General features: G+C 59.2%; 1 protein-coding gene across 5 annotated transcripts; it reads left to right on the top strand.

Moving 5' to 3' along the window:
* The first annotated feature begins 898 nt into the window (after window positions 1–898).
* RRP1B (ribosomal RNA processing 1B) lies at window positions 899–24,580 on the top strand. 5 transcript variants are annotated; one of them, XM_032356284.1, is made up of 16 exons: window positions 899–1,069; window positions 7,738–7,820; window positions 9,309–9,366; window positions 10,602–10,687; window positions 11,024–11,085; window positions 11,670–11,799; window positions 12,602–12,666; window positions 13,089–13,270; window positions 14,939–15,027; window positions 15,581–15,678; window positions 16,490–16,509; window positions 17,060–17,188; window positions 17,601–18,265; window positions 19,765–19,917; window positions 21,012–21,075; window positions 21,973–24,580. In XM_032356284.1, exons 2-16 carry the CDS (start codon window positions 7,791–7,793, stop codon window positions 22,164–22,166), a joined length of 2,025 nt encoding a protein of 674 aa, XP_032212175.1. In that variant the 5' UTR covers window positions 899–1,069; window positions 7,738–7,790; the 3' UTR covers window positions 22,167–24,580. The 5 variants fall into 5 exon arrangements, with proteins under 5 accessions (XP_032212175.1, XP_032212184.1, XP_032212195.1 ...); XM_032356293.1 differs by having other exon boundaries at window positions 902–1,118; XM_032356315.1 differs by lacking the exon at window positions 7,738–7,820 and having other exon boundaries at window positions 1,030–1,118; window positions 9,309–9,418.
* Window positions 24,581–24,935: the final 355 nt, after the last annotated feature.

Here is a 24,935-nt window from a genome sequence, read left to right on the forward strand (position 1 = left end):
GTACAGAGACCTGACCCTGACTCTGTCCCTGCCATCCCCTACGAAGACCTGACGCTGACCCTGTTCCTACCATCCCCTGCGCTGAGACCTGACCCTGACCCTGCCATCCCCTGTACAGGGACCTGACCCTGACCCTGCCATCCCCTGCACAGAGACCTGACCCTGACCCTGTCCCTGCCACCCCCCACACAGAGACCTGACCCTGACCCTGCCATCCCCTGTACAGGGACCTGACCCTGACCCTGCCATCCCCTGCACAGAGACCCTGACCCTGACTCTGTCCCTACCATCCCCTGCGAAGGCCTGACGCTGACCCTGTTCCTGCCATCCCTGCACCAGGAGCTGACCCGGACTCTGCACTGGGTCCTGCCCTGCCCCTCACCCCCGCCGCCGGACTTGTCCCCGCCCTGGACCTGCCCCGGGACCTGGACACTGGGGACGCTGGAAGGCGCTGCCTCGACGGCAGCAGAGGCTCAGACCTGGCCCCCAGCAGGGCGACCCCTCCGTGGGGCTGTCCTCAGCATCCCGCCAAAACCCCAAGGACCGCGTCCTTCTGGGTCTGCACCGCGCAGAGGCGGCTCCTCCTTAAGGGCTCGCCGCCGTGTCTCCCGCGGGGAGCGCCCCATCGGACGGAGCCCTCGGGAGTGGGCTTCAAGACTCGAGACCCCCGAGACGGTCTTCCGTCTCTGCCGGCAACACGGACGCAGGCTAGCCGCGCCGCTGAACGCCCGGAGCTGCGGCGACCCGCACGCCCCTGAGGCGGGAGGACGCCCCCGAACCCCGCTGGGCAGCTCGGCCCGCCGCCAGGGTCCGCGCGCTCGGCCTCGGAACGCGCCGCGAGCGCCCGCGGCGGGCGCCTTTGTGACGCCATCAGCCCGCGCCTGCCGCCGCCGCCAGCCGCCTTCTGCGCAGGCGCGGCCCCGGCTGCTCGGCGGCGGCGGGAGGCTGCGGGCGGCGGGCCGCGGCCGGGCATGGTCCAGCGGGCGCGATGGCCCCCGCCATGCAGCCGGCCGAGCTGCAGTTCGCGCAGCGGCTGGCGTCCCAGGAGAAGGGCATCCGGGAGCGGGCGGTGAGGAAGCTGCGCCAGTACCTCAGCGTGAAGACCCAGAGGGAGACAGGTGGGCGCGGGCGGCCGGCGGCGCCACATGGCGGCCGGGCGGCGGGGCGGGGCGGGGCGCGGGGCCCGGGGGCCCGTCCGTGCGCGTCCGCGCCGCGGGCACCGCCCCCGCCGACCCGGCGCGCCGCGACGGCGAGGGGCTGGCTGGGGCGCCCGGAGGCGCGGGGCGGGGGGCGGGCGGCTGACCCGGGGCCGGGCCCCCGCACCCCCGCCGCGCCCCGAGGGCCTCCGCGGGAGCACGTGTTGGCGGGAGCCGGCGGCGCGGACGGTCGGGCCCCTGCGGGCCGCGGCGCCGGGAGCCGTGCGGGCGCGGTAGCGGCGGTCGAGTCGGAGCCGGGAAGGAGAAGGGAGGTCCGGGGAAGGGGGAGCCCCTGTTCGGGCTGTTCCGGGCGGGCCCCTGGGGCGGTGAGCGGGTGCGGACGGCGGCGGGGGCAGCGAGCGCGCCCGGAAACGGCTGTCAGAGGAGGGAGACGGAGGCTGGGGGGGCTCGAAGCGGGACGAGCGGCGGAGGCCGGGTCACCCGGGCCCTGTGGTTTGCTCCTGCCCAGCGCGAGGCCGTCGGAAGGCTCGGTGAGCTCGGACGCCGCGCGCGCCGTGGGGAGCGGGGCTTCTGTGTCGTGCTTGGACGGGTCTGGGTTTGTTGACTGCGAGCGCTGCTGCCTTCGGAGTCCGCGGAGCAGACACGACGCGCCGCTGCGCTGGCCGCTCAGTGGGCTTCTGCCGGGGAGAAATCGCAGACGGGCACCCGGGAGAGAGAAGACGCCGTTTTAGGGGAAGTCTGTGGGAAAGGAGGGAAGACCAGATTGCTAACCGGTTCTGCTCGGATCCCCCTGGTGTCCACTTACGGCCCGGCTTCAGGCATCCCAAGTCCGCTGACGGTTCCTGACCCACGTGGCCAGGGCAAACCTGGCTGCTGCCGGCTCAGATAGGCCTTGTGGACAGGGTCCTCCCGCCTGGGTGTCCCAAGGGCACCTCAGACTCAGACGCCCAGAAGTGTTTCATTTTCCTCCCCCCAAAACCTGTTCTCCTCTGCCTCACTTCTGTCCCCATCCACTCAGCGTCTGGCTGGGCACACGGTGGTGTCCTAGACGCCGCTCCCCCATCCGCTCCCCAGCCCTCATCCGCTGTCTCCTGCGTCCTCGTGTGTCATCCTCGGAGTTTCTTTGCCCTCCCTGAGCCCCTTGATGCCACCTGGACTCTGAGCTTGCTTCCTACCAGTCTCCTTAACTCCGTTTGCCGCTCTCTTGAACCTGTCCCCCACCGACCAGCCTAGGGCTGGTCTGAAACTGTTCTCATCACGTCCGACCTTCCTGGGTTTCTGGTCTGCAGGCAACAGTCTGTCCTCCCTGGGCCCTCCCACCTCAGCCCCTGCACGACCGCCTCGTGCCGCTTCCTGGCTAGGGTTTCTCTCCTCTGGGCCTGTGCTTCTCTTGTTCACTCCCGGCGCTCAGTCCAGCGTCACTCCCTCCACAGTGCCTTCCCCTCCGTCTCGCCCGCCCCGCCAGGGTTCCAGAACAGCCCGTGTGTCCCTGCCTGGCACTTAGCTGCGGCTTCGTTACCTGTCCGTGTGTCATCTTTCCCCAGACAGGGTGAGCGTCTGTCTGCTCAGCCGCAAGTGGGAGCACATCAGGCGAATGCGGGGCGGCCTGTGCACAAGAGCAGAGTAAGGACATGAGGGCTGAGACGGCCAGACAGAGCTTGTTGCTCAGACCCCTCTGGTGAGCAGACCCAGGATCTGAGGGGACACGGGGGTGTGAGGCCACTAGGCATACACCAGTGCTCCCAAGGTCGTGTCTGATCAGCACCCATCACGCTGAGAGTGACTTATTTTGTGTCTCTCGTTCACCACCATGTGTGGAGTACGCTGGGCTTCCGGAAAACGAACTGTATGGCGAGTGTGGTAGGCAGTGACCACGGGGACAGAATAAACAAGGTTTTTGCCGCCACTGAGCCCCATCGGTGTGAAATGCCGGTTGGGGAGTAACTTGGCCTGACGTGTGCATCTCGTTGACAGGCGCACAGTTCGTTGCGGGCTTTTTGTTGTTTTTGTCTTTTTAAGATGTTATTTACTTACTCATCAGAGAGAGAGTGCGCACAAGCAGGCAGAGGGAGAAGCAGGCTCCCTGCCGAGCAAGGAGCCCGATGCGGGGCTCCATCCCAGGACCCTGGGATCACATTCTGGACGAAGGCAGCAACTTAACCCACTGAGCCCCCCAGGCGTCCAGTTTGTTGTGTTTTGTCGTGTGCATAGTAAAGGAAGTGTGAAATCCATCTTAGTGATACAAAACTGCCCATCAGCAACATAGATAGCTTTGTGTTTTGTTCTGGGGTTTTTTTGGGTTTTTGTTTTTGTTTTTTAGTGATCTTGTAGTACCTGGATGGCTCAGTCTGTTAAGTGTCTGACTCTTAATCCCAGCTCAGGTCTCAGTCTCAGGGTCGTGAGTTCAGGCCCCATGTTGGGCTCACGCTCAGCACGGAGCCTACTTATAAAAAATAAAAGTAATCTCTACACCCAAAGTGGGCTCAGACTCAAGGCCCTGAGATCAAGAGTCGGATGTTCCACCAACAGGGCCAGCCAGATGCCCTGATGGCCTTACGATTCTAAAAACAAATTGGAAATCTTTGCGGTGCCTCAAGCCGCTAAATGTTGCTTTGGCGTTTTAACTGTTTGCGTGAAGCACTCACAGAACGATCGCTGTCCTCCAAACGAGAGCTCGTTTGTACTCTTCGTGGGTTCATGTCTGCAGCAAACAGCTCCTCCTGCGTGCTGTCAGTAGTCTCGGCACTGGGAATAGAGCAGTCAACAAAAGATAGAATTCCCGCACCCCCCAGTTTTATTGATTCTGCAACTTTAAACATTTAAATCTGCAGACCTGGGAACGTTTCTTAGAATCAACCTTGTGAGCATTTTATTTGCCCTCTTGCTTTCATACGGTGGCTCATAAAAGAACCGTGCATCTTAGGGTGATGGGCTCTCAGATTCAGTAATGGGGGAAGTGTTTCCTCATACTGATAGGTTTAGGGAGTCTCTGGACCTCGTGCAGAGCTGGGGGTGTTTTTAACTCCACGTGTGGACTCGCCGGACCTCAGATGACTCCTGAGCTCATTCGGGGCTCAGCGGCAGTCAGGTGTTTCCGTTCCACAGGTTCCACAGCCCGTGGACGCTTACTCTGCCCACATCTCACTTCGTGTTCGCCTCGTTTGTTGCAAAGTAACTAAACCCATATTGTTGCCAGAAGCTTAGTGGCACTCCTTTGAGGAAGTCAGCCCGAAGAAGACAGATAAAAAGCAGTTGTGAGCCAAAACTGCTTCGGATGAGTACTTTACCCGCACAGTGAAGAGAAGTTAAATGATGAGCATTTCTCTGTTTTACTCTAAATGCTTCAAAAATGGGTACTTGAGGCCTCCCTCCGGTTATGGAATGAGTGAGTCACGGGGTGAAAGGTACGGAGAATATAGGCAGTGACATGGTAACGGCATCGTGTGGGTGACCCACGGTAGCTTGTCGCGAGCACCTGAAACTGATGTAACACAGTGTGTCAACTGGAAGTGCACGTAAAAAAAAGAAGAAAGAAAGAAAAGAAAAACGGGGGGCTCACTGCAGCATGGGACTCTATCTCGGGGCCATGAGTTTGAGCCCCACGTTAGGGGTAGAGATTACTTCATAAATGTCTAAAAAAAATGCTACTGTGTTTTGACCAACTAAATTCCTGGCGAAAACCAATGATTTTTATACATATATTGAAAGTACACGTACGTGCACGCGGATGGAGACCGTGAAAAATCGTAAAACCTACCAGTAGCACTGACTAGTGCCCTGCTCTTACAAAGCGCGTCTAGAACATGCTTTTGATTTTGACCCTAACCAGAAACTACGTACATTGTAGGCGAGGGACCAGGCCCAGGGCTGGCCGCTGGCTTTCCGATACAGCACGGCCAGTAGGGAGCGAGCTGGGGCCCAGCCACAGGTTTGTGTCCACGACACTTCACTGCCTCCCAGGGGAAGAAACAGACTGTGTGTTCACATCCGACCCCCTGTCCTGCCCACGGTCTGGGGTCTGCTGTCGGCCTGTTACTGGGGTGGGATCCGTAGACTTCCGTCACGTGAAGCTCTCCAATACACACACTTTGCCTCTCTGCCTGTTAGAGGTGTGGGTGAGCCCCACGTGCTTGGTGTGTCAGGTTGTCGCTTGGAGTTGGTGAGAAGAACCGTCTGGAGATACACATACGCTGCGCTATTTTTAAGCGCGTGGCCAAATGTGGCATGCGTAGCACGTGTGACGCTGTCTAGGTTACACACACAGCCATGCGCCCGTGCATTTCTGTACTACGTGTGAGTGTTACGTCGGCACCCAGGGAGGATCCGGAGAGTTGCACGCCGGGTCCCTGGGGGCTTAGGGGTAGTAAACAAGAAGCTTTTGATGTGTAACTTTTGGTGTAACATACGAGCATCTTGCGATAAAAATGTGTCCTTATTGGTTAAGACTTCTTTTCAGTTACAGCCCGACAAAATATCCAGGCGGACTCCCTTGTTTCATTTGACTTGTTGGAGAGAGAGTGTGCGGACGCAAGTGAGCAAGATGGGGAGCAGCGGGGGGGGGGGGGGTGTCAGGCAGATCCCGTGACCCTGAGCCGAAACCAAGGGTCAGACACCGAACCTACTGAGCCACCCACGCGCCCCCAAGCCAGACTAGTTTTTAGGGGAAAGAGCAAAGCACAGCTTCACGGAGGAGCTCACCTGATGGCCCCGGACTGTTTTTCTCCTCGGCAGACTCCGTGCCCCGCCGCTGCTTCCCTTCTCCCGCAGGCTCTCCGGCACGGGCAGGCGGCCTCCGCGCCCTCTTCAAGTCTGCAGGGGGAGGGCAGGAGCCTCCGAGAGGAGCAGACTCACTGTTCCGCTGCCGCCCCGTCACTCCCTGCCTGGGCTGTCCCCTCTGTCCACGTCGCCCTTCCACCAGGGTGTCGTGAAGCGAACCGCAGACGTCTCCCCTCCACACCTCCCTGTGGCTCTCCAGAGCCTGAGGACCCGTTCTCACACAACCACACTACCAGCATCACACATTTTTTTTTTTAATTCCTTCCTATGAAGTGACTGAACTGAACTGCTGAGCTCTCCCATCACCTCGTGGATTTTTCTGAGCCACAGGATCCAGGCAGGAGCCGGCCGCTGCATCACTCGCTCTGGCTGGGGCTCCAGATCTGTCACTCACGCCATAGTCGTGCTAGCAACGGCGTGCCCCCAGGTGTGGCTTATTCACGCAAGGTAGGAGGGGTGGGGAAGCTGGTTGCCATGTCATTTGCCCAACCCCTAAAGGAAATACATCTTAGTAAACTTTAGCTCCTGGTATAGTGGTTTGAAGTGAGAACCTATCACAGAGAATCCAAATGCACTGTAATAAAAGAGCTGATACGAGAAAGGTCTCGGGGAACTTGGAAGGCAGTGCACTCCCACTGTGGACGCACTAACTTCAGTACGTCAGGAGGGGTCTGTTCACCTCTTGTTAATGACCTTTCGGTGTATTGAAAGTACGTTGATGCCCGGTGTATACGAACTTCCTGGCACTCACCTAGTTTGTCCTTCTTTGATATTCCAAAAGCGTTTTGCTAGTATCTCCTAGTGAAGTGTTAACACAGACCATTGGGGACATGAGCCAAGCCTCGAGGATTCTGTTTGTTCTCCATAGGCTTGGAAACTCCAAGAATGTACACTTACCTGATTTTTGCGATCCTTTATGTCACTCAGCAATTACTCCATGACACCGGGGGTCTGCCCGGGAGCTAGAAGGCTGTGTGTGACTCGTGTCTTGCTCAGGGGGGTATATGGCTTGAAAATGAGTCCGGACAAGACTAAGCAAGGTAATGTCACTTAAAGTCAGGCAGACATTGCCCAGTTAGTGAAAACTGTAACCAGGAGGGAGAGAGGTTGGGGTGTGGCCCTTTGACCTCTTGGCAGGATCCTTAATAAGGTGTCTTTGCAAAAATATTGCAAAGCTCTCCTAGTGTCCCCAGGGCAGCTGTACGGGACTGGGACTTGCAGTTGTGTTTTGTAAGAGCCATGCCAGCGTGGGTAGTGCGACCTGAGCGTGCCGGGGTGAGACGCGGGCTCTCGGCAGAGAGGGCCACCTAGAGGGAGCTCCTTTTGTAAATGACTGCCTTGCTAGTTGACTTTGTTGTGATGGCATGCACTTCCTTACACAATACCGAGAGAATGAGGACGTACCTCCACTACCACCTGCCCCGTCAAGCATAAAACTACATGATCTACACAGGTTTATTTTTATACCACTATGAAGTGGATGCTTCAGAATAAAAAGGACATTTGTGGGGCACCTGGTGGTTCCGTCGGTAAAGCATCTGCCCTCGGCTCCGGTCATGACCCCGGCGTCCCGGGACTGAGCCCCTCGGCGGGGAGTCTGCTTTTCCTTCTCCCCTCCGCCCCCAACTCGTGCTCCGTCTCTACTCTCTTTCAAATGAAGCCTGAAAAATAAAAATAAAATTTTTTAAAGACCTTTGTGGGTAAGAGAATGAAAACGTGTTATTGTCCCTGCTCGCGTGGCGGTTCTAGGCTCTGGGTGGGAAATGCGAGGGCTCTAAGACGTTTGTGCTGTTTTGTCCCCTAGGAGGTTTCAGTCAAGAAGAACTTCTAAAAATATGGAAAGGGCTCTTCTATTGCATGTGGGTGCAGGATGAACCCCTCCTCCAGGTAACATACAGTTCCCTTTGTCGTATGGCTGGGGTGTTTTGGCCCAGGTGGAGAAAAGGGCTTGCTCGTTTCTGCTGGGTCCATGTCCCGTGCACGTAAACGCGTTGTGACGTCACTGCTCAGGGTTCAGCTGCCCGCCTCTCGTCCATCCAGAGAGCGACCCTGGGGCCAGGCAGTGAGGTTACCTTTTTAAATAACAAAGAACGTGCCTACAATGGAGATTCCGTATTTCTCTGTCATAGTTTCATAGCTCATCCCATGGACGTTTTACATGACTGCATATTTTCAAGTTTTGTTTTGTCTGTTACTGCTGGTGGTCAGTCGTGGCACAGCAGTGGTCTGAGAGCCTGTGAGGACTGGGTGGCCACCTTGCGGGGGGTTGGGATCTTTGTAGACCAACCCTGGACCTGCCTCTGACGCCCGAACCTTAACGTCAGGCGGAGGCTAGGCACGGAGGTGCGTGTTCTTCTGGACCCAGCTGCCACGCACGCTGAGCCCCACCACCAAAGCTGTCTCAGGAGGGGACTCAGTGTTGACAGAGCTTCGCTGCGTGTGCGTAAGAGCAGGCCTGCCTCTGTAGGGCAGAGGGTGAGCCTCGGGGAACACCGGCTTGCAAGCCCATCGCGGCCTTGACGTGTCTGGATTAGCGTGTGGCCCCCCCGCTTCCCCAGGCCGAGTGATGGCACACTTTGATTTACTGCTTTTACTCCGCTGAACACATTTTGAGTAGGACAGCAGGGCCAAATATTTTCAGTTCCATGCAGCAGCGACAGCCGACAGCTTTAGCGGAGGAAGAGAACAGGAGCAGGAGCGCCCTGTCCGGTCCGGGAGCTCGTTGAAAGCGGGGGAGGAAGACGTGAGCGCGGACGGACGCACGTCCCCCTGACGAGGGCTGTGCTCCTGTCCTGAGCAGGATTCTTTGGTGGCCACTCCCCAGGGGAGGTCTCTTCCTAGACCCGGACCACCAAATTCTCCCCACCGCCGGGCTTGCCGTGTTGTAGCAGGGCTTGATTTCATGGGGCCCTTTGGCCCTGGGCGGAGCCTGGGTGGGAGCCCGTCACCTTCACGTCCCCCCGGGCCCGCTGTAGCCTGCCGCGGGCCAGTGGAGGCCAGGACTGTCTGTGCACATGCAGCCCTGAGGAGTGACCGTCCCGTGTCTAACCGCCAGGGCCCTGCCATCATCGCTGTGCCGTAGTTTGGGGCTAAGGCTGGAATCTCCATCCCGCGATCAGATGTTTACAGCCAGGAACTGGCAGCTAGTTTGCCCGTGTGGGTCACTTGTGCAGAAACCAGAGCTGCTGTCCCTAACACGCAGCGTGATCCGCAGAGGCCTGTCCCGTGGCACAGCAGTCCCCTGGGACTGGGACCTGCGCGTGTGGTGGAATTGACATGGTGCGCGGCTGGAGGTCCGGACGCCAGCAGACGCTGCCCCGTCCCGGTGCTGCCGCCTAGTAACCCCGCTGTCTCTCCCCGACCCCGCCTTTGCAGGAGGAGCTAGCGAACACTATTTCCCAACTCGTCCACGTTGTTAACAACTCAGAGGCCCGTAAGTCCTGACATTTTCATGCTTTTCAAAGCTTCCTCGAACATCAGCTTGGGTAACTTGCCTGGGAAACTAGGCTCTGTGGTTTCTCCTTCCTTGAGGGTTTCCTTTCTCCAGGGGCTTGTTGAACAGCACCTGGGGCTACCAGTGCGCACCTGGCGGGAGACAGACCTTCCCCGTGGGAAAGCCGTGACCCCGAAAGAGGCATCTTGCGCAGTATGATGTGACCTCGCACATATTTCAAAAAAATAAAATCTTTTTTTTTCTTTTTTTTTTTCTTTTTTGGTTTGTTTTTAAAAATGAAACTCTCCAGAGTCTGTGCCTTCTGAGCTGCCGTAATGTGCTCAGAGGATCGGCATGCATGTGCCGGGGCTCGCTGGAGCCTCTGGCGGCCGGGCTGACCTGAAGACTGGCGCCACGGAGGGTCATCACTGGTAGACCGCGCAGTGAGCCCTCTGTACTAGAAAGCACAGGCAGAGAGATAGATGAATTATCCCTGAGACACTCGGGCTTTGATCCCTGACTGAGGGAGAAGAGATCGCAGAAGTGGCGGTCGGTTCCGCTTAGTGCTGCGCGGCCCGGGGCCCCCACTGGCCTTAGGGACCCCAGCGGCTCCATGTTTCCGCCGGGCTCCAGCCCACTCATAACAAGCAGAAGTCTACACGCGGAATATCCTCTAGGTTTTCACATATCAAGGAAGAATGTGCAAAAGAAGTAAAAACAGGCTGAAAAATTCAACAGTTATTTTTGGATGGAAGAGTGGTAGATTCGCGGCTCAGAAGAGAAAAATAGAACGTTTGGTTAGAACTCAACCAGCTGACACGGAACGTGAAACTGAAAGCTGAGTTTCTGCACAGATCGTCCAAGCGCTCGTCAGAATCGATGGCTCTGGATTGGTGGTTAGGTGTAGGTGGGCGGAAGGGGCCCTGTAGACGAGGCTCAGAGAATTTTTGATTTTGACAGAAACAAGGCATTGCGGGGGATGGATAGAAGCGCTGCGTAGAGCAGGGTGGTTGAACAGCAAGATACCGCAGCCTTCCTGTTATGACAGGCTTTGTGGAAATGGAAAAGAAATTACTGAGCGAGCTTAATTGTTGACCAGATTTTCTAGCTGCCAAAAAAATTCTTGGAAAAAGTAAATAACAGAGAATCCTAGTTTGTTTCCCTGTGTTACTTTCTTGCTGTGTGGTTGTATGTGAGCCCGACACCGAGTACTCAAAGCCTTTCGTTCGCCGCAGAGCACCTGTTCATTCAGACGTTCTGGCAGACGATGAATCGCGAGTGGAAGGGGATAGACCGGCTGCGCCTGGACAAGTTCTACATGGTAAGACCTGCGCGCCTCCCCCGTCGACTTCGGCGGCCTGGGGAGGGCAGGCGGCCGGCGGCTTCGGGACAGGGGAAGGGTGTCCGGGTGAGGCGTGGCGAGGGTTCCTGCAGTCACGGGACGGTATGTGCATCCGCGCTGGAGGGCGGCTCTGTTTTCTCGCGGTCGGTGAGTCTGGGTCCTTCGTTAGCACTTCCTGACGGGAAGCTCCCTGCGGTGATGGTGACACTGTTCTCACTTCGGAGATGCGGCTCTGCCAGTTCCATGGGTCTCTTCCTCTGCTGACGGACGGACGTTTCTTTCTCTCCTTGTGTAACAAAAGTTGTCTCTCCCCAGCTGATCCGTCTGGTCCTGAGGCAGTCCTTCGAGGTTCTGAAGAGAGATGGCTGGGAAGAGAGGTCGGTAGATTATTGAGACCAGCATTTGGTGGCTTTAAAACTTTTAAAGTTGGGGCGCCTGGGTGGCTCCGTGAAGCGTCTGCCTTCGGCTCGGGTCATGCTCCCTGGGATCAAGCCCCGCGTCAGGCTCCCTGCCCAGTGGGGATTTGCTTCTCCCTGTGCCTCTGCCTGCTGCTCCCCCTGCTTGTGGCTCTCTCTGTCAAATATTTAAAAAAAAAAAAAAATCTTAAAAAAATAAAAATATAAAATAAAACTTTCAGAAACAGTGTGTTTTTCAAGCATTTCAATGAGCGAGCTGGGATGAGTTGCCTCATCTCTGCCTTCTGCTCTGCTAACTCCGGGGAGGAGCAGAGCCTCCTTCCGCGTGAAGAACTCGGAGCCCGAAGAGGCTCCTGGAGGGGCCGGGCCCGCGTGCCGCGTGTTCTGCCCATTGCACGGATTGCTTTTCTCCTCGCAACACGCACTCGGCCTCACGCGCTTTGTCACGCCGCGGAGCATGAGAACGAACGTGACTATTTCCTTTTGGGGAAGAGAGAGGCCTTGGCCTGCCGTAGTTCATAGAACCGTGTGTGTGGTTTCTTCAGCCGAATCAAGCTGTTTCTCGATGTCCTGATGAAAGAAATCCTGCACCCCGAGAGCCAGTCTCCGAACGGGGTGAAGTTCCACTTCATCGGCATCTATCTGCATGAGCTGTCCAAAGTGGGAGGGAGAGAGGTAAGACGCCACAGGGCTGCCCGTGTCCCCTGACCATAGCCAGCCTGGCCGGGGCGCTGGCTCTGCCCGTGGCCCCCAGGCTGCAGAGGAGGCGCTGTGCTCCGCCGCAGGGGTGCCAGGAACGGGCTCAGGCTCTTTCAGCGGATCCTTCCCCAGCTGGGAGCGCGTGCCGAGCGGCGCAGGGCATGCGGGAACACAGGCTGTGTGCTAAGGATGCCCCTGGAGGTCTCACTTAGGGACCGTGGGAAGCGACGAACATAGTCCAGTAGTAGCACAAGGACGGGGTCATGTGTTGATGTTTTGAAAGGCAGCAAATAAAGCTGTGCTCGCCAATGCCTCTCCCGAGCGTGGATTCACCCGTGCGTGGACTGTGTGTGGAAGGACTCGGGTTCGCTTGCACGTGATTGTCTGAATTTGGGACTGTCAGTGATCTTTGCTTTTTTATTTTTACAGGTGTTCTGCAGTGAACACTTTTTTTTTTAATCAAAAGGAAGTAGAAATATTACATTGTTAAAAATTTGTTGGTCTTACAGTTTTTGACATCTGTGAAGAGCCTGTCTGTAGGGCAGGGAACGCAGAACAGCATGGGTTAGTGGGCTGGTTTTCTCTGGTCAGTGGACTGACCAGGCGGCTGGAAGACAGCCGTGGCCTTTGGCCTGCCTCCGAGCATCTGGGCAGTTCACACGGTGGGTTTTGGGTGTGGACAGAACTGTTTTCCAGACGTAACCTGTGTGGAAAAGGTGAGTGGCTCCGTTTCCTAGGATGTATCAAACATTGTTTCTGTTCTGTTTTTGAATTTCAGCTTTTGGCAGATCAGAATCTCAAGTTTATTGATCCTTTCTGCAAAATTGCGGCCAGGACTAAGGAGTGAGTCCCGTGTGTGCTCTCGCGGCTTCATTCGGTGCTTAACCGTGGGCAGTGGTGGTAGAGTCGCTGGGAGGCGCGACACAGGGCACCCGCGATGGTTTATGCAGAGCCCAGAACAGCTGGACTCCGGAATTCCCTGTGCAAGATGTGGGACTCCTGGAGTCTGGCATGGGCCCTGCTGGCTTTGACGCCAGACATCCCAGGAGTCAGGCCCTCCCACTCGCGTCCACCCTCCCCGCGTGGCTGTCCGCTGGCCCCGCACCGGTGCGGCTGGCTGGCACAGGCACGGTGCTGCCTGGGTGACGGGTCCCGGCAGGTGCTCGGGAGGCTGCAGTGGGCCGAGCGCTGGGCACCCCGCCACCCACGCTCGCGACCGGGCCGCGCGTCGTCGTCACCTCCTCCCTGCTGTCTTCCGCCCTCAGCCAGACACTGGTGCGGACAATAGCGAGGGGCGTTCTGGAAGTCATCGTAGACCAGTCTCCTTTCGGCCCCGAAGAGACCCTCGAGGAACAGAGAACCCAAGCGGGTGAGACCGCGTTCTCCGGGGAAGAGATGCCGGGAAACGAGGCGGCGTGGAGGAAGCCAGTCCGCAAAGAGCAGCCTGGTGAGACGACTCCCCCAACAGTCGGTCTGGACAGAGTTCTCAGCGGAACGGTTTTGTTTTGGTTTTTTTTTTTTGAGATTTTATTTATTTATTTATTTATTTGATACAGAGATCCTAAGTAGGCAGAGAGGCAGGCGAGGTGGGGGGGGGAGGCTGGGTCCCCTAGGAGCAGAGAGCCTGACGCAGGGCTCGATCCCAGGACCCTGAGATCATGACCTGAGCCGAAGGCAGAGGCTTAACCCTTGAGCCACCCAGGCACCCTCAGCTGAACACTTTTTAATGCATTCGTGGGAGTCTTGCTGCTACAACCTAAGAGTTTGTCGCCAGGGGCCCCGCTGTGGACCGTACCTGGGAAGAGAGGCCGGGGCCCTGACACGCAGCCCTGCACCCGGGAGCCCCCTCCATGCCCGCCATGCCCGCGCCTCCTGGTCCCACCAGTCTCCACAGGGTTCATGTTGTCGTTGTACTTGCTTTTGTTTCTGTTGTGGGTTTTTGAGGTTTAAACATCCTGATGGGGCCCTGTGTCTGCCAGAGGGTCCGAGGTGTGCTCCCTGCTCATGGGCGTTGTTCCCGCGCCGCCTCCTCACCTCCGGGGCCCCTGGGTCTCCCTGAAGCCTGTGGGCTGCTGCCGCTGGGGCTGCCCCTGGAGCCCGCATTTCAGGGGCCCCTTGACCCTGGCAGTGCTGAGGGGTGTGGCGTTAGGTAAACGGGACAGTCAGGGTATACCCAGGCTTTTGAAATGTTACATAGACCTTAAGAAGCTGAGATTCAAAAACTGATGGCTAGAGGAAATTTCAGCGTTTTTTACAAAAGGACACAAAACTACGTACAAGGTGCCTGGTTTGGCACGTGCCCTTAAAAGTCTGGGAGGCTACAGGAATGACCGTTGCTGGCCCCACACGGCAGTTCCGGCAGAGTTATGGGTGACTTCTGCTTCCTTTGTACCTTTTCTGTTGCTCTCAATTTTCTACAGCAATCGTGCATTATTTTTTAATCAGAAAAACTGTTCTTTTACAACGAAGGAAGAAAAACTTTAATCTTAAATTCAGCGTGGGTGAGGGGACTAACCAGGTGACCTCGAGCAGGTGTTGCATGATCACAGGGCTGTCCCCAGCTCCGTGGGTCTTGCTTGTTGCCTGGGACCCGCGTGCACAGAGCCCTGCACCGTCTTCTCCAGGCTGGGCCCAGAGGCCCCACCACTAACCAGCCTCTAGGATTTGACAAGTTGTGAGTGTTGGTGATTTCTCTCTGCTTCTTCATGGTCATCAGTGCTCTTTGAATTCCTTTTTAAATGTTAAGAGTCGCATTATTAATAATTTGTGTCTGCCGCAGCAGCCCTGTGAGACGTTAGTGCATCATCTCAAATTTACCTGAAACCAGGACAGACTCCTAAGCGCTCTGTTCCCATGTGCCCGGGCCTCCTGTCCCCGCTGGGGTTGATGTGAAGACAGAGCACTGGAGGGCACTGAGGGCAGCAGAGGTTTTGTCTGTGACGTCATTGAGAGGCAAAATGTGCGATTTGTCCGGGACTTCCTTTAACAGACTTCTTCGGGAGCTGACAGATGTGTTGGCAGGATTTTCTCTGTGCAGAGGCAGAGACGGTGGCTCCTGTGGAAGTCGTCGTGGCCGTGTGTTTGAACAGCTCTGTCTCTGGGTGTGTTTTGATAGCGCTGGGCAAGCAGCAGTCCAGAAAGGACGGGGTCCACGACAACGGGGAGCCTGGAGGTCGCCTGGAGGACGCCGGGCCCCTGCTCCAGGTTGGTAGAACGTGGACTCGCTGTGGTGAGGCCTGGCTCAGTGGGAATTAGGGTCGCGGCTGGTTTTCTGCACGGCCGGAGTCTCCGCCCGCTGGCGTCCTTCTCACGAGGAGCTCACTGCAGACCAAGGGGACGGAATTGTGAAAGATGTCAGTCCCACTGTGGCCCGGACCGTAGATGCCATTCCGTACAACCAAGGCAGCTCCGTGCTTTTCCAGTAAAGGTTACCGTGTTGCCAAGCATGAGTTGGACATCTAGATTAAGTTGACAAAGACGCACACCTGGACAAGTTTCATGGGGTGTGGTTTGCCATGACTTTTCTTAAGGAAAGAATAAATAGAACGGACGAGGTCTAGCGTCCCCCGACAAAAAGTAGAACAGATTTTTCAAACATGGCCCTGAACTTCTTGGTCACTGGGTCTTAGCCCTCACCTGTGGACCGTCCTGCTGAGTGCGCCCGGAGTCCCACGCTGCCGGTGTCTGTCACCAGCGGAAGGGACTTTCTAAGAGTGGGTTCGCCTGCGGGTCACGTTTCGCTGCTCTTCTCACGCAGTTCGACTACAAGGCCGTTGCCGACCGACTCCTGGAAATCACTAACAAGAAGAACATCCCTCCCTTCAACAGGAAGCGTCTCTCCAAGCTCATCAAAAAGTAGGTGACAAGTGGGCACAGCCTGTATTCACGCATCTTGTGGGGGAGGGTGCGTCCCCTGCCCACGCCGCTGCCCACACGCGGCCGCCTCCTAGTGGTGCGGAGAGAAGTGGTGGCAGCGGCGGACGTCAGCAGAGCCAGAGACTGCGGCGCAGGCGAGCCGCTCGGCTGGGATCGAGGCCCCTCATCGCCCCCCGCCCCACCCTCCTACCGTGGGGATGCCGGAGAGCGGCTGTGCCTGTAACTCGGACGGAGCAGCCGACGGGACTGCCGCCCTGTGCACAGCCGTCCCTCTGAGCACTGGACGGGAGTCCACGCTGAGGAAAGCCCTGTATGATTGATTTCCCCACCGCCCACGGGGCTCGGCTGGTGTCCCAGCTGGCAGACGGCGGAGCCGGGCTCAGGCCTGCTCCCCACACCCCCAGAGCTCAGCCCCCCACCAGCACACAGCCCCCACGCTTCCCATGTGCTCCGGCCCCGGCCCCGCGGGGAGCGTTTTCTCCACCGGGTGAGCAGAGAGGACAAGGGGCTGTCGGCAGAGAGGGAAGCTGTTCCAGCCCAGAGAAAGAAATTGTCATTTCTTCTGTTCTGTGTGAACGAACCAAGACAGAGTCTACAGGTCGCCGTGTCCCAGAGGGCAGTTCCTCCCCCGCTTCAGGCCTCCGGCTGCCGGCACCCTCGGCCTCCCCTGGGGAAGGAAAAGACAGCGGCCTGCATCCGCCCAGAGGGCACAGCCTGCATGTCAGGTCGTGTGTGTTTGCGGAAGAGAGAAAAGAGGGCTTTCCTCAGGGGCCCTTGTTCTGTGTTTCAGGTTCCGGGATCTCTCCGAAGGTGAGGAGGCCGGAGGAAAGCAGCGGGTGACGGTACTTGCACGTGGCCCCGCTGGGGCAGTCACGGCAAATGCTGAGACACAGGACGGAGAGGTGCTGGGAGCGTTAGCAGCAGCCCTCGCCTGTGACGGCCCTCCGCGGGCAGAGCTGTCCCGCCACCGTGCACCCAGGCTGCAGCAGGGCAGGGGGTCCTTGTCATTTCAATGGGGGAATTTCTGTTGGTCCAGGAAGCTTCCAGTTTGAAGCTTTCCAGGAAAAAGGAGTCAAGCTCTTAGGCTCCCTTTCCATTGCTGTCATGGTCATTGTGCCCCTGGGGAAAAGCTGTCGTCCGTGGCCAGTGGCATGGGAGCGAGGTGGCTGAGCCCCAGGGCCCCCGCTGTCAGCGTGTTCCCCCACGGGTGCCATCCCTGCGTCTGCGGCAGCTTTGGGTTGGGGAGGTCATGGGAGCAGTGATGAGGACGTGGAAGTCCGGGCGGAGAAGCTTCCCGGGCGAGGTGGGTGCGGAGTCTTGACGGTCTCGGCTGACGAGCGGCGGCTCTGGGGTCCGGCAGGAAGCGTGTCTCAGTTCGGTTTTGTGGACGGTGCTTCTGCTGATGAAGATGACCAATCCCTCGACCGAGGAAGGCAGAAGAGAAAAGGAAGTAAAGCTGCAGAGAGAACGGAGCCGGAGAAGGAGCGAGGTGAGCCGCGAAGCCGGTGCCGGCGAGGGACGAGGGCGCGGCGGGCGCGGGCCGCTGTCGGGGAGCGCTGGGAGGCCTGGCCCCGGACGGGGCTCCTGGCGGCTGCGGGGGAAAGAGCTGAGTGTCGTGGCTGTCCAGGGAACCACCCACAGCCTCCCAGACTGTAGCGCCCGTGTTCCCTCCTGGGGGCACCTTTAGGGTTGGTGCGCAGGTGTGAAGAGCGCGGGACTCGGCACCCCTGAGCTGGTGTTCACGTCCGCCCTGTCTGCGGTTCCCACGGGCCCGAACGCGGCTGCGGGAACTGGTCTTCGGAGGCTCTGGTCCTGGCTGGGCCAGGGAAGGCAAGGCGCCCGACAAAGCCTATGGCCCTCCCCACGTTGGACACTGTTCACGGGCTCTGGTGTCTTTCTAGGAAACAAGTTGTCTCTTGCTGAGGAGGAGGAGAGCGAAGCCGGTGTTCAGAAGAGAAAAAGGAAGAAGAAGAAGAAGAAGAACCACCTCCAGCCTGAGCATTCGGGGTCGGGGCCGGAAGCCATGCGCCCAGAGCAGAACGGGGGTGGCGAGCCGCAGGCCAGTACGGGCAGAGTCCCGAAGACGCCTGTGGAGCCAGGGACAGTGGCCACCCCGGGCCCCCAGGAGCAGAGCAGCGTGCGGCCCACCCCAGTGCACAGCAGGAGAAAACGGCCCAGGAAGAGGAGCCCCACGGTGCAGGGCGGGGGCGTGGAGCCTGCGTCACCCCTGCCTCCGGAGGACGCGGCCCCTGGCGGCCCCAGCAGCGCCCGCACCCAGGCCCTGGCTCCAGGAGCCTCCCCAGCTGGTGGGGCCCCCATCCCGAAGAAGAAGCGGAAACTGGGAGCCCTCCCGGTCAATGGCAGTGGCCCCCCAGTGTTGGCCTGGCCTCTGTCCCCGGGCAGGAGGCTGAAGAAAAAGAAGGGGGAGCCCAGCAGCCTTGACCTGCACAGCCCGTCTGCTCAGAAAGCTGCCATCCTGAAAAAGAGGAAGAGGAGGAAGGAGGGGCCTGAGTCTGTGTCGCTCGGCGGGGTGCCAGAGGCTGAGGCCACGCTCATCCCAGCTCTGGTAAGGCCGCCGGCCCCGATCTGCGGGGCAGAGGTCGGGGGACAGGCCAGAGTTCCGGGCCGAGGAGCAGCCCTGGTTTGTAACAGCCCCGGCCAACGAGGAACTACGCCGGCGCCCTGGCGCCCCCGCCCCAGCAGGCTGCTCCCCCCGCGGCTGCAGAGGGGCCAGCCCCAAGCCAGGAGGGAGTGCCCCTGGCCGAGGACGCTGCTGCCCTGCCGTATACACGGGCGGGCGTCCCCGCCAGGCCCTGTTCTCCTGTTCCTTCGTCAACTCCCAGCTTTTCTTTGATGCTGTTGGGGCCAGTTTTCTTACCTTTCTTATCTTTTTAATGGAAAGCCTGTCTGCCCGTCCGTGCTTATGTGTCTGGAGCTCTGGATCTTTCCACCTCCCTCCCCTTTGCCCCCCACCCCACTATGTGGCCACCTTGACACCCAGCAGTAGTTACAACCCTGCGACCCACTGAGCTGTCAGTTCTTCCTCCCTGGCCCTTCCCAGACAGGCTTGCTGCCCGCGTCCAGCATGCGCATGGGCAGGCACTGCTGTGCGGCGCCCAGGGAGCCGAGGCCGTGGGTCAGGGGCACCCGTGTCTGCTCAGCTAAGCGCTGTTCCCAGGCTAACGGTATTTCTGACCAGTTAGGTAGGTGAGTCTGTGCTTGGGGAAAGTCTTAGCTGGGGAAACACACAGATCTGTCCGCTTGGCTCTGGGAAGCCCGGTCTCGCCTTAGACCGTCCCCTGAGCAGCTCTGTCGCTGGTACCCCCGTCCCTCAGCCCCCGCGCACCATTCATTTGGTCTCTTTCTTCGCTGAGACTATCCGAGCAATCTCGTCTTATTTCTCAGGCCCAGACAGTTTTCCTCGGCACCAGAACAATTGCTAAATAGGTTCCAGGGAGGCTTTTCCTCTCAAAAGCGGTCATGTGTCTCTGCCGTGGGGTGCTGGCATGCGAGAGAGGCCCCCAGGTCAGGCCCTTGCTTATGGCACCATGGGGTCTGCTGAGGGAAGGCAGCAGCTTCCAAGCTAGGGACGCCGAGACCCTGCAGAGACCAGCGGCATGACATCAGCCGGAGCAGGGGCCTCGCGGGGCCAGCAGTTGGTTGCCACACACCTGGGGAGGGTTGTCGGCCATAACCAACCTGCAGGTCCTAACTGGACCTCATGCTCGCTCTCCTGGCCCCGATGTCTCAGCGGCTGGTGAGGTCTTTGGTCAGAAATGAGAAGACGAGTTCCGTGTCACAGGTGGTCTCTGAAAGGCCGGAGTCTTCAGAGCAGGGACGGCTAAGTGGGAAGATAGAGAAACGCAGCTTCCTGTGGCTGAGCCGCTGGGGAACACTTGGCCGGGTGGGCCCGGAGTCTACACCCGCCGAATCCAAGAGCCGTGTCGGGCGCAGGGAGTGCTGCGGGGGGCGGGGGAGTGTCTGAGCTGCAGACGCGGTGTCCTGTGGGCCCCGGTCCCCCCTTGCACACGGGTGTGACCTCTCCTCTCCCCGCTCCCTTCACAGGGGGGTGGGGGCGTTTCCAGCCCTTCCAAGAAGCGGCCACTGAGGCCAGAGAATGACTTTGTGCGGTTCGACACCCCCTTCTTACCAAAGCCGCTGTTCTTCAGAAAAGCCAAGAGCAGCACCGCCGTCGCCTCTGCGCCCCGTGCCATGCAGGTGCGTGAGCTCAGCCCCGCCCCCAGCCTTCCCACAGCTGCACAGCCCACTGCTGCCTGGGAGCCACACACGCGGGCATGGGGCGCTGGGCCTCGGGGCCCACTGCTGTCCGTGGAGCCCCGGTCTGCCGTGCTGGGGGTCCCCAGGGCAGGGGTCGCACGGGCTCGTCTCTCGTTAATCTGGGATGGCCTGAGGGATTGGCTGCGGGGATTGCAGGTGCCGTGGGTGAAGCCTCGTCTTTGAATGCCTGAGAACAGGGGAGACCTGGAGGAGGTCAGCATGGGTCACTGCCTAGGACACAGGGGAGGACTGGTCAGGGTTGGGGAAGGAGTGGTGGCTACTCCTGGAAGGCTGGGTCGGGGTCGCGGTAAAGCACATGGCCAGCTCCACCAGGTGCCGGTGGGGGTGTGGAGCCAGATGCAGACCAAAGCCGACTGGGCCGGGGGCTGCTGGGCTGGCCCTGCCGGGAGGCCCACAGCACAGGGACCGTTCTGGGAAAAGGAGGTGCTGCCACGGTACCTGCTCAAACTAGCGGAGGGGCGACTGCCTGTGTTCGCCACGTACGCGTACCGTGTCCCGGGGACACCTGCCACATGACCCCAAGGACAGGAGACAAGTTCCTGTCCTAAAACATGTATGGCCTTAAAGCATGAATGGTGTGGGCAGAACCGGGGGGTTCACCAGAAATGGGGTGTTTCATGCAGGGCGGGCCCGCACCCGGAGTCTTCTAGACAGAAGGCATCTTGGCTAACTCTGAGCTGTTAGAAGCCCCCGATCTGTCTGTGTGGGAAACGCTTGGGAGCATGTGCGCTGCCCCCCAAAGCCAGAGTCCGTCCCTGGTGTGTGTGAGACCGTGAAACTCCAGGTGAATGGGCTCCCTTGCAGCTCTGAAGAGCTGAGCTCTCCCGTCGGCTGGGAGGTTCAGACCTTATGCCGTGCCCTGCATCACCCCCAGGGTGCCTGCCACGTGCCCAGAGACACCAGGCCCAGGGCTGGCCTGTCCTGACGGAGGGTGTCCGGGGGTCGGTGCAGTCCGCCCGGCCGAGCGCCCCCACCACTGCTGTCTCATTCCGTTGGTGGTTCTCCCTTTGCAGCGAGACAAGACGCCATCCAGCTCCAAGAAAGTCACCTTCGGGCTGAACAGAAACATGACCGCAGGTGAGTGTGGGCGACGCAGGCCCTGACCTATTCCCGAGTCGGAAGTCGTGCCACCAGGCTTTCGGTGGGGCGGCCAGGGTTGGGTGCGGAGGGGTTTCCTTGGGGCCTCTAGGCGTGTCTGCCTGGGAGAAGGTGTGGTGGAAAGCCCTGTCGAGCCTGGATCACCCAGAATGCGCAAGGCTGGCCTGGCCTGGGGCACCGACGGACGGTGGCCAGCAGTGGCTGCCTCGGGAGCCATGTCCCAGGGGAGACGGCAGTAGGGATGTTCTCGTCTGGTTGCTTTTAGTCCTGGTGCGATTGGCTTGTTTTGTTTTGTTAACGGAAGCCAAACTCTAAAAGGATGCAGTGTGTTTAAGACCTAATTCTTCGTAGGGCCCACCTGTAAATGTGTGCGTGTGTGCACATGTGTGTGCATGTTTGTGTGCACGGGTGTGTGCATGAGGAGGGAAGGGACCATCCCGCGGCCCTGAGAGGCCCCAGGGCTTGCGAGGCCTTGTTCCGGGAGCTGGAGACATCGGACGGTTGGGGGCGCCAGAGAGCTGGAAGGAAAGTCTCGGGGCCGCCCCTCGAGCCTCAGGCTCATCATGTTCCCTGAGCGCCCCTGACCCCCCTCCTCTCAGAACCAGACCCACCGGCCCTCCCCTCCCGTGGTGTCTGCAGACATGGGTTCATTCGGTCCCTTGAACCAGGATGCCGGCTCCATTTCCTCCTGAAGCCCTGGGCCCATTCTCAGCCTCGGGACAGGCACTGCCCTGCTGGGGTGCATGGCCTGGCTCCCGTGGGAGCCGCCGGCGGTGTGAATTGGCGAAAATGCCCATGGGGGATGCTGCTTGGCCGGGGGAGGCAGGTTGGAAGTGCTGCTCCATTAACGTGGGGCCTTGCTTTCATCCGGGCCAGAGTTCAAGAAGACAGACAAGAGCATCCTGGTCAGTCCCACGGGCCCCTCCCGAGTGGCCTTCAACCCTGAGCAGAAGCCCCTGCATGGAGTGCTAAAGACCCCCACGAGCTCGCCCACCAGCACCCCGCCGGGGACCAGGAAGCTGCTGCCCACCACGCCAAAGAGGAGGCCAACGGCTGCGGACTTCTTCTAGGAGCCGCAGAACCTCTCAGAGACTGCGTTTGTACAGAGCCTATAAATTATAACTTTAAGAAGGTGGGGCCTTTTCTGTTGGTTTCTAAGTCCCCATGAACTCCGTGTCAACAAGGTGCGAGCGGGCGCTGCGGGCCTCTGCCTGAAGGTTTTGCTACACATGCCGTCGGTGGGAGCGCTCTGTGCCTGGCGTTTGCGGTGACTTCTGGGACCCCCACCAGCCTGGGAGCTGAGCACAGTGACCGTCCGTCACGTGGCACTGAGGCCGCGGGAGCCTGGAGGCGGCAGCGTAGTTCGGGCACCAGCACTGCGGCGGCCACGCGGGCTCCTGGTCTCCCCCGGTCTGCGGACTTCTGGCAGTCTGTGCGGGGCAGACGCCCATAACCCGACCAGCAATAACACGGACCTGCAGGAGGGGCGGGGAGAGGAGAGCCTCCGCCCTCGGGGCGCCCCTTCCCTCCCCTGGGCCCTGTTTCCTTCCGTGTTCCTACCTCTCAGGCCAGCCCAAAGTGTCTTGACCGGTGAGCGACGCTCCTCGGTGCTCCCCCGCGACGGAGCACACTCCTTGCTCGGGGTCCCGTGCTCTGGTCACCCTCCTTCCCTTCCCTGTAAGCCTTTGCGCCCGCCGGAGTGAGTGGCCTCCGCGGAAGCCACTCTCCTGACTCCGGGCGGAAAGGCGTCGGTTCGCAGGCGCGGCGGCAGTGTCGGACGGCCTGCATTCCCGCTGGAAGCCCGAAACCGGCCTTTGAGAACTGCGTGTGCGTCTTGATTCATTCGCGGCCCCCTCTCCTGAAGTGTGGAAGCTTGCGCTGAAGATTTCTGTAGATTTCTGCTTTTCGCTCACTACGAGAGTCAGAGGCGGGCGCTCAGGCTCCCGCAGGAGGAGCTGGGACGGAGCGCGGGGAAGCTCCATCCGGCCCCGAGCTCGAGTGATGGACGGGGGGCGCGTTCAGGAATCACGTGGTCACCTTAGGGGAGCCCCTGGGCCCCCGGCTCCCGTTAGAGTTTACGAACACAAATCACAGACCTCAAGAAAGGAATGAACTCGGAGGTCTGTGATGTGGGTGTGGGGGTGCTCAGTGCTGCCCTGGTGCGCACTGTCTGCTCAGGGGACCTCAGGCCTCCCGGGAGTGCAGGCTGCCTCCCCCGTCCAGCCTCCACCCCGTACAGGCCCCCAGGGCTGCTCAGTGAGACCAGCCCCCACTTCGCCTGACCAGGGAGGCCCCCTTGGTTGGCGCGGCTGTGTTGACGTGACTCTAGTTTCTACGTCACGTCGCCAGGGTGGGGCTCTGTCTGCAGTTACGCGCCCCTGGGGTCAGGCGGCCCGTGCAGTGGACGCCGGCCAAGAGGGGGGGTGCGTCCTGTCCTTTGCCTGCTCTGTAATGAAGTTCGGTCCTGATTAGTCCCTGAGAGAAGACGTGACTCGACTGAGCCGTCAGTCCCTGTAACAGGAAGTCTGGTGTCCGAGGTGCTGGGCCGTTGTTTGCGTGGGCCGGTAGTGCTGCGTAGTGCTGCGTTCGGTAAGACAGAACCCAGCCCGATCATGGCAGATGATGAGATTGGAAGAGTCGTGTATTTTTAACTTTTTGTCTAAGAAAAAAGTGTCCCATTACCATTGGCCAGATTATTTTTCTAACGGTTTTTAATTTAGCTTTAAAGATAGGCCGTGTAGTCCAGCGGGCTTGAGATGTTGTAGCGAGACACCCAAGGGCACAGTTGGGTGAACGCAGGGACCTCCCGTCACGCGCACGGCGGCCTCTGCTGCTCCGGGAGCTGGGCCGGCTGGTGAGGCCGCGCCTCCGGACTCAGGTCCGGGAGCAACGGGGGACCCTGTCCTTCCTCCCAATCTGTCCTGACTTACTCTGTGGGTAAGTTCGGTAGGTTTACGGGGGCATATTTTTAATACCTAGATTTTGGCAACGAAGGAAGAAAACTTTTTTAATTCTTGTTACAGACACACACGAGTGTGTTGCGCAAAGAAATGTATTTAGAACACCAGTTTCTACACGGTGCATGTCATTTTCCCAGGCAGAGTAGCGAAGGGGACTTGGAAGTCCAAAACTGGAAACCCCTTACCTTAACGCTGGTGATCTAGTAGTTTGTAAAACAGTCCTCTTCCTGCCCCCGACCCCCTGTCTGGTTAGTTTTGTACAATTTGGTACCACACTTTATAAATGCGTAGTCCTAACTCCCGTGTACCCGCAAGCACAAAGGAGGGTCAGGGACGTGCGGAAGCGCTTGTTGGTGTTGGAAAGGACATGAAATGGAACCTGTCTTTTGATCTGTGTGTTTTCTCTGGATTTACCTGGCTCTGCTGGCAAGAACCGTGTGTTGACGATCGGTCTGTACTTCCGTCTGCAGTGTGTCCGTCGCATCCAAGCCAAGTCCAATAAACAGAACCTCTCTTTGCACTCACATCAGTCCCTGATGTTGTACGCCTCTGGGGAACGACCGGAAGGCAGGGGTTGGCGGATGCTGACATCGGCCCACATGCCTGATGGGGAGGCTCGGCCCTGTCCCTCCCCGACACGTCCTTACCCCAACTCTGTGAGGGGCTGCTGGGTGCGGCTCCCGGACCCTTCAAGCATCCCCGCAGCTGCCTGTGCAGGAACACCACTACCAGCCGGACGCCTCTGCTCCCCGGGCCTCACCTGACACGTGAGCAGAGAGGTTCCGTGTCCCGGGCGGAGACACCCAGCTCTGCCCCAGAGACAGGCTGCCACTGCAGCGTGAGGCCGGTCTGCCGGGTGACCTGCCGCACTGCGTGGGG

The sequence above is a fragment of the Mustela erminea genome, chromosome 1, assembly GCF_009829155.1.
Source record: "Mustela erminea isolate mMusErm1 chromosome 1, mMusErm1.Pri, whole genome shotgun sequence".
NCBI classification, from domain to species: Eukaryota; Metazoa; Chordata; class Mammalia; order Carnivora; family Mustelidae; genus Mustela; species Mustela erminea.

Coding starts and splice junctions, on each gene's coding strand:
- RRP1B (XM_032356293.1), top strand. CDS start 989: ATGGCCCCCGCCATGCAGCCGGCCGAGCTGCAGTTCGCGCAGCGGCTG. Junction 9,367..10,601: donor TGTTAACAACTCAGAGGCCC/GTAAGTCCTGAC, acceptor CGTTCGCCGCAG/AGCACCTGTTCATTCAGACG. Junction 10,688..11,023: donor GCCTGGACAAGTTCTACATG/GTAAGACCTGCG, acceptor GTCTCTCCCCAG/CTGATCCGTCTGGTCCTGAG.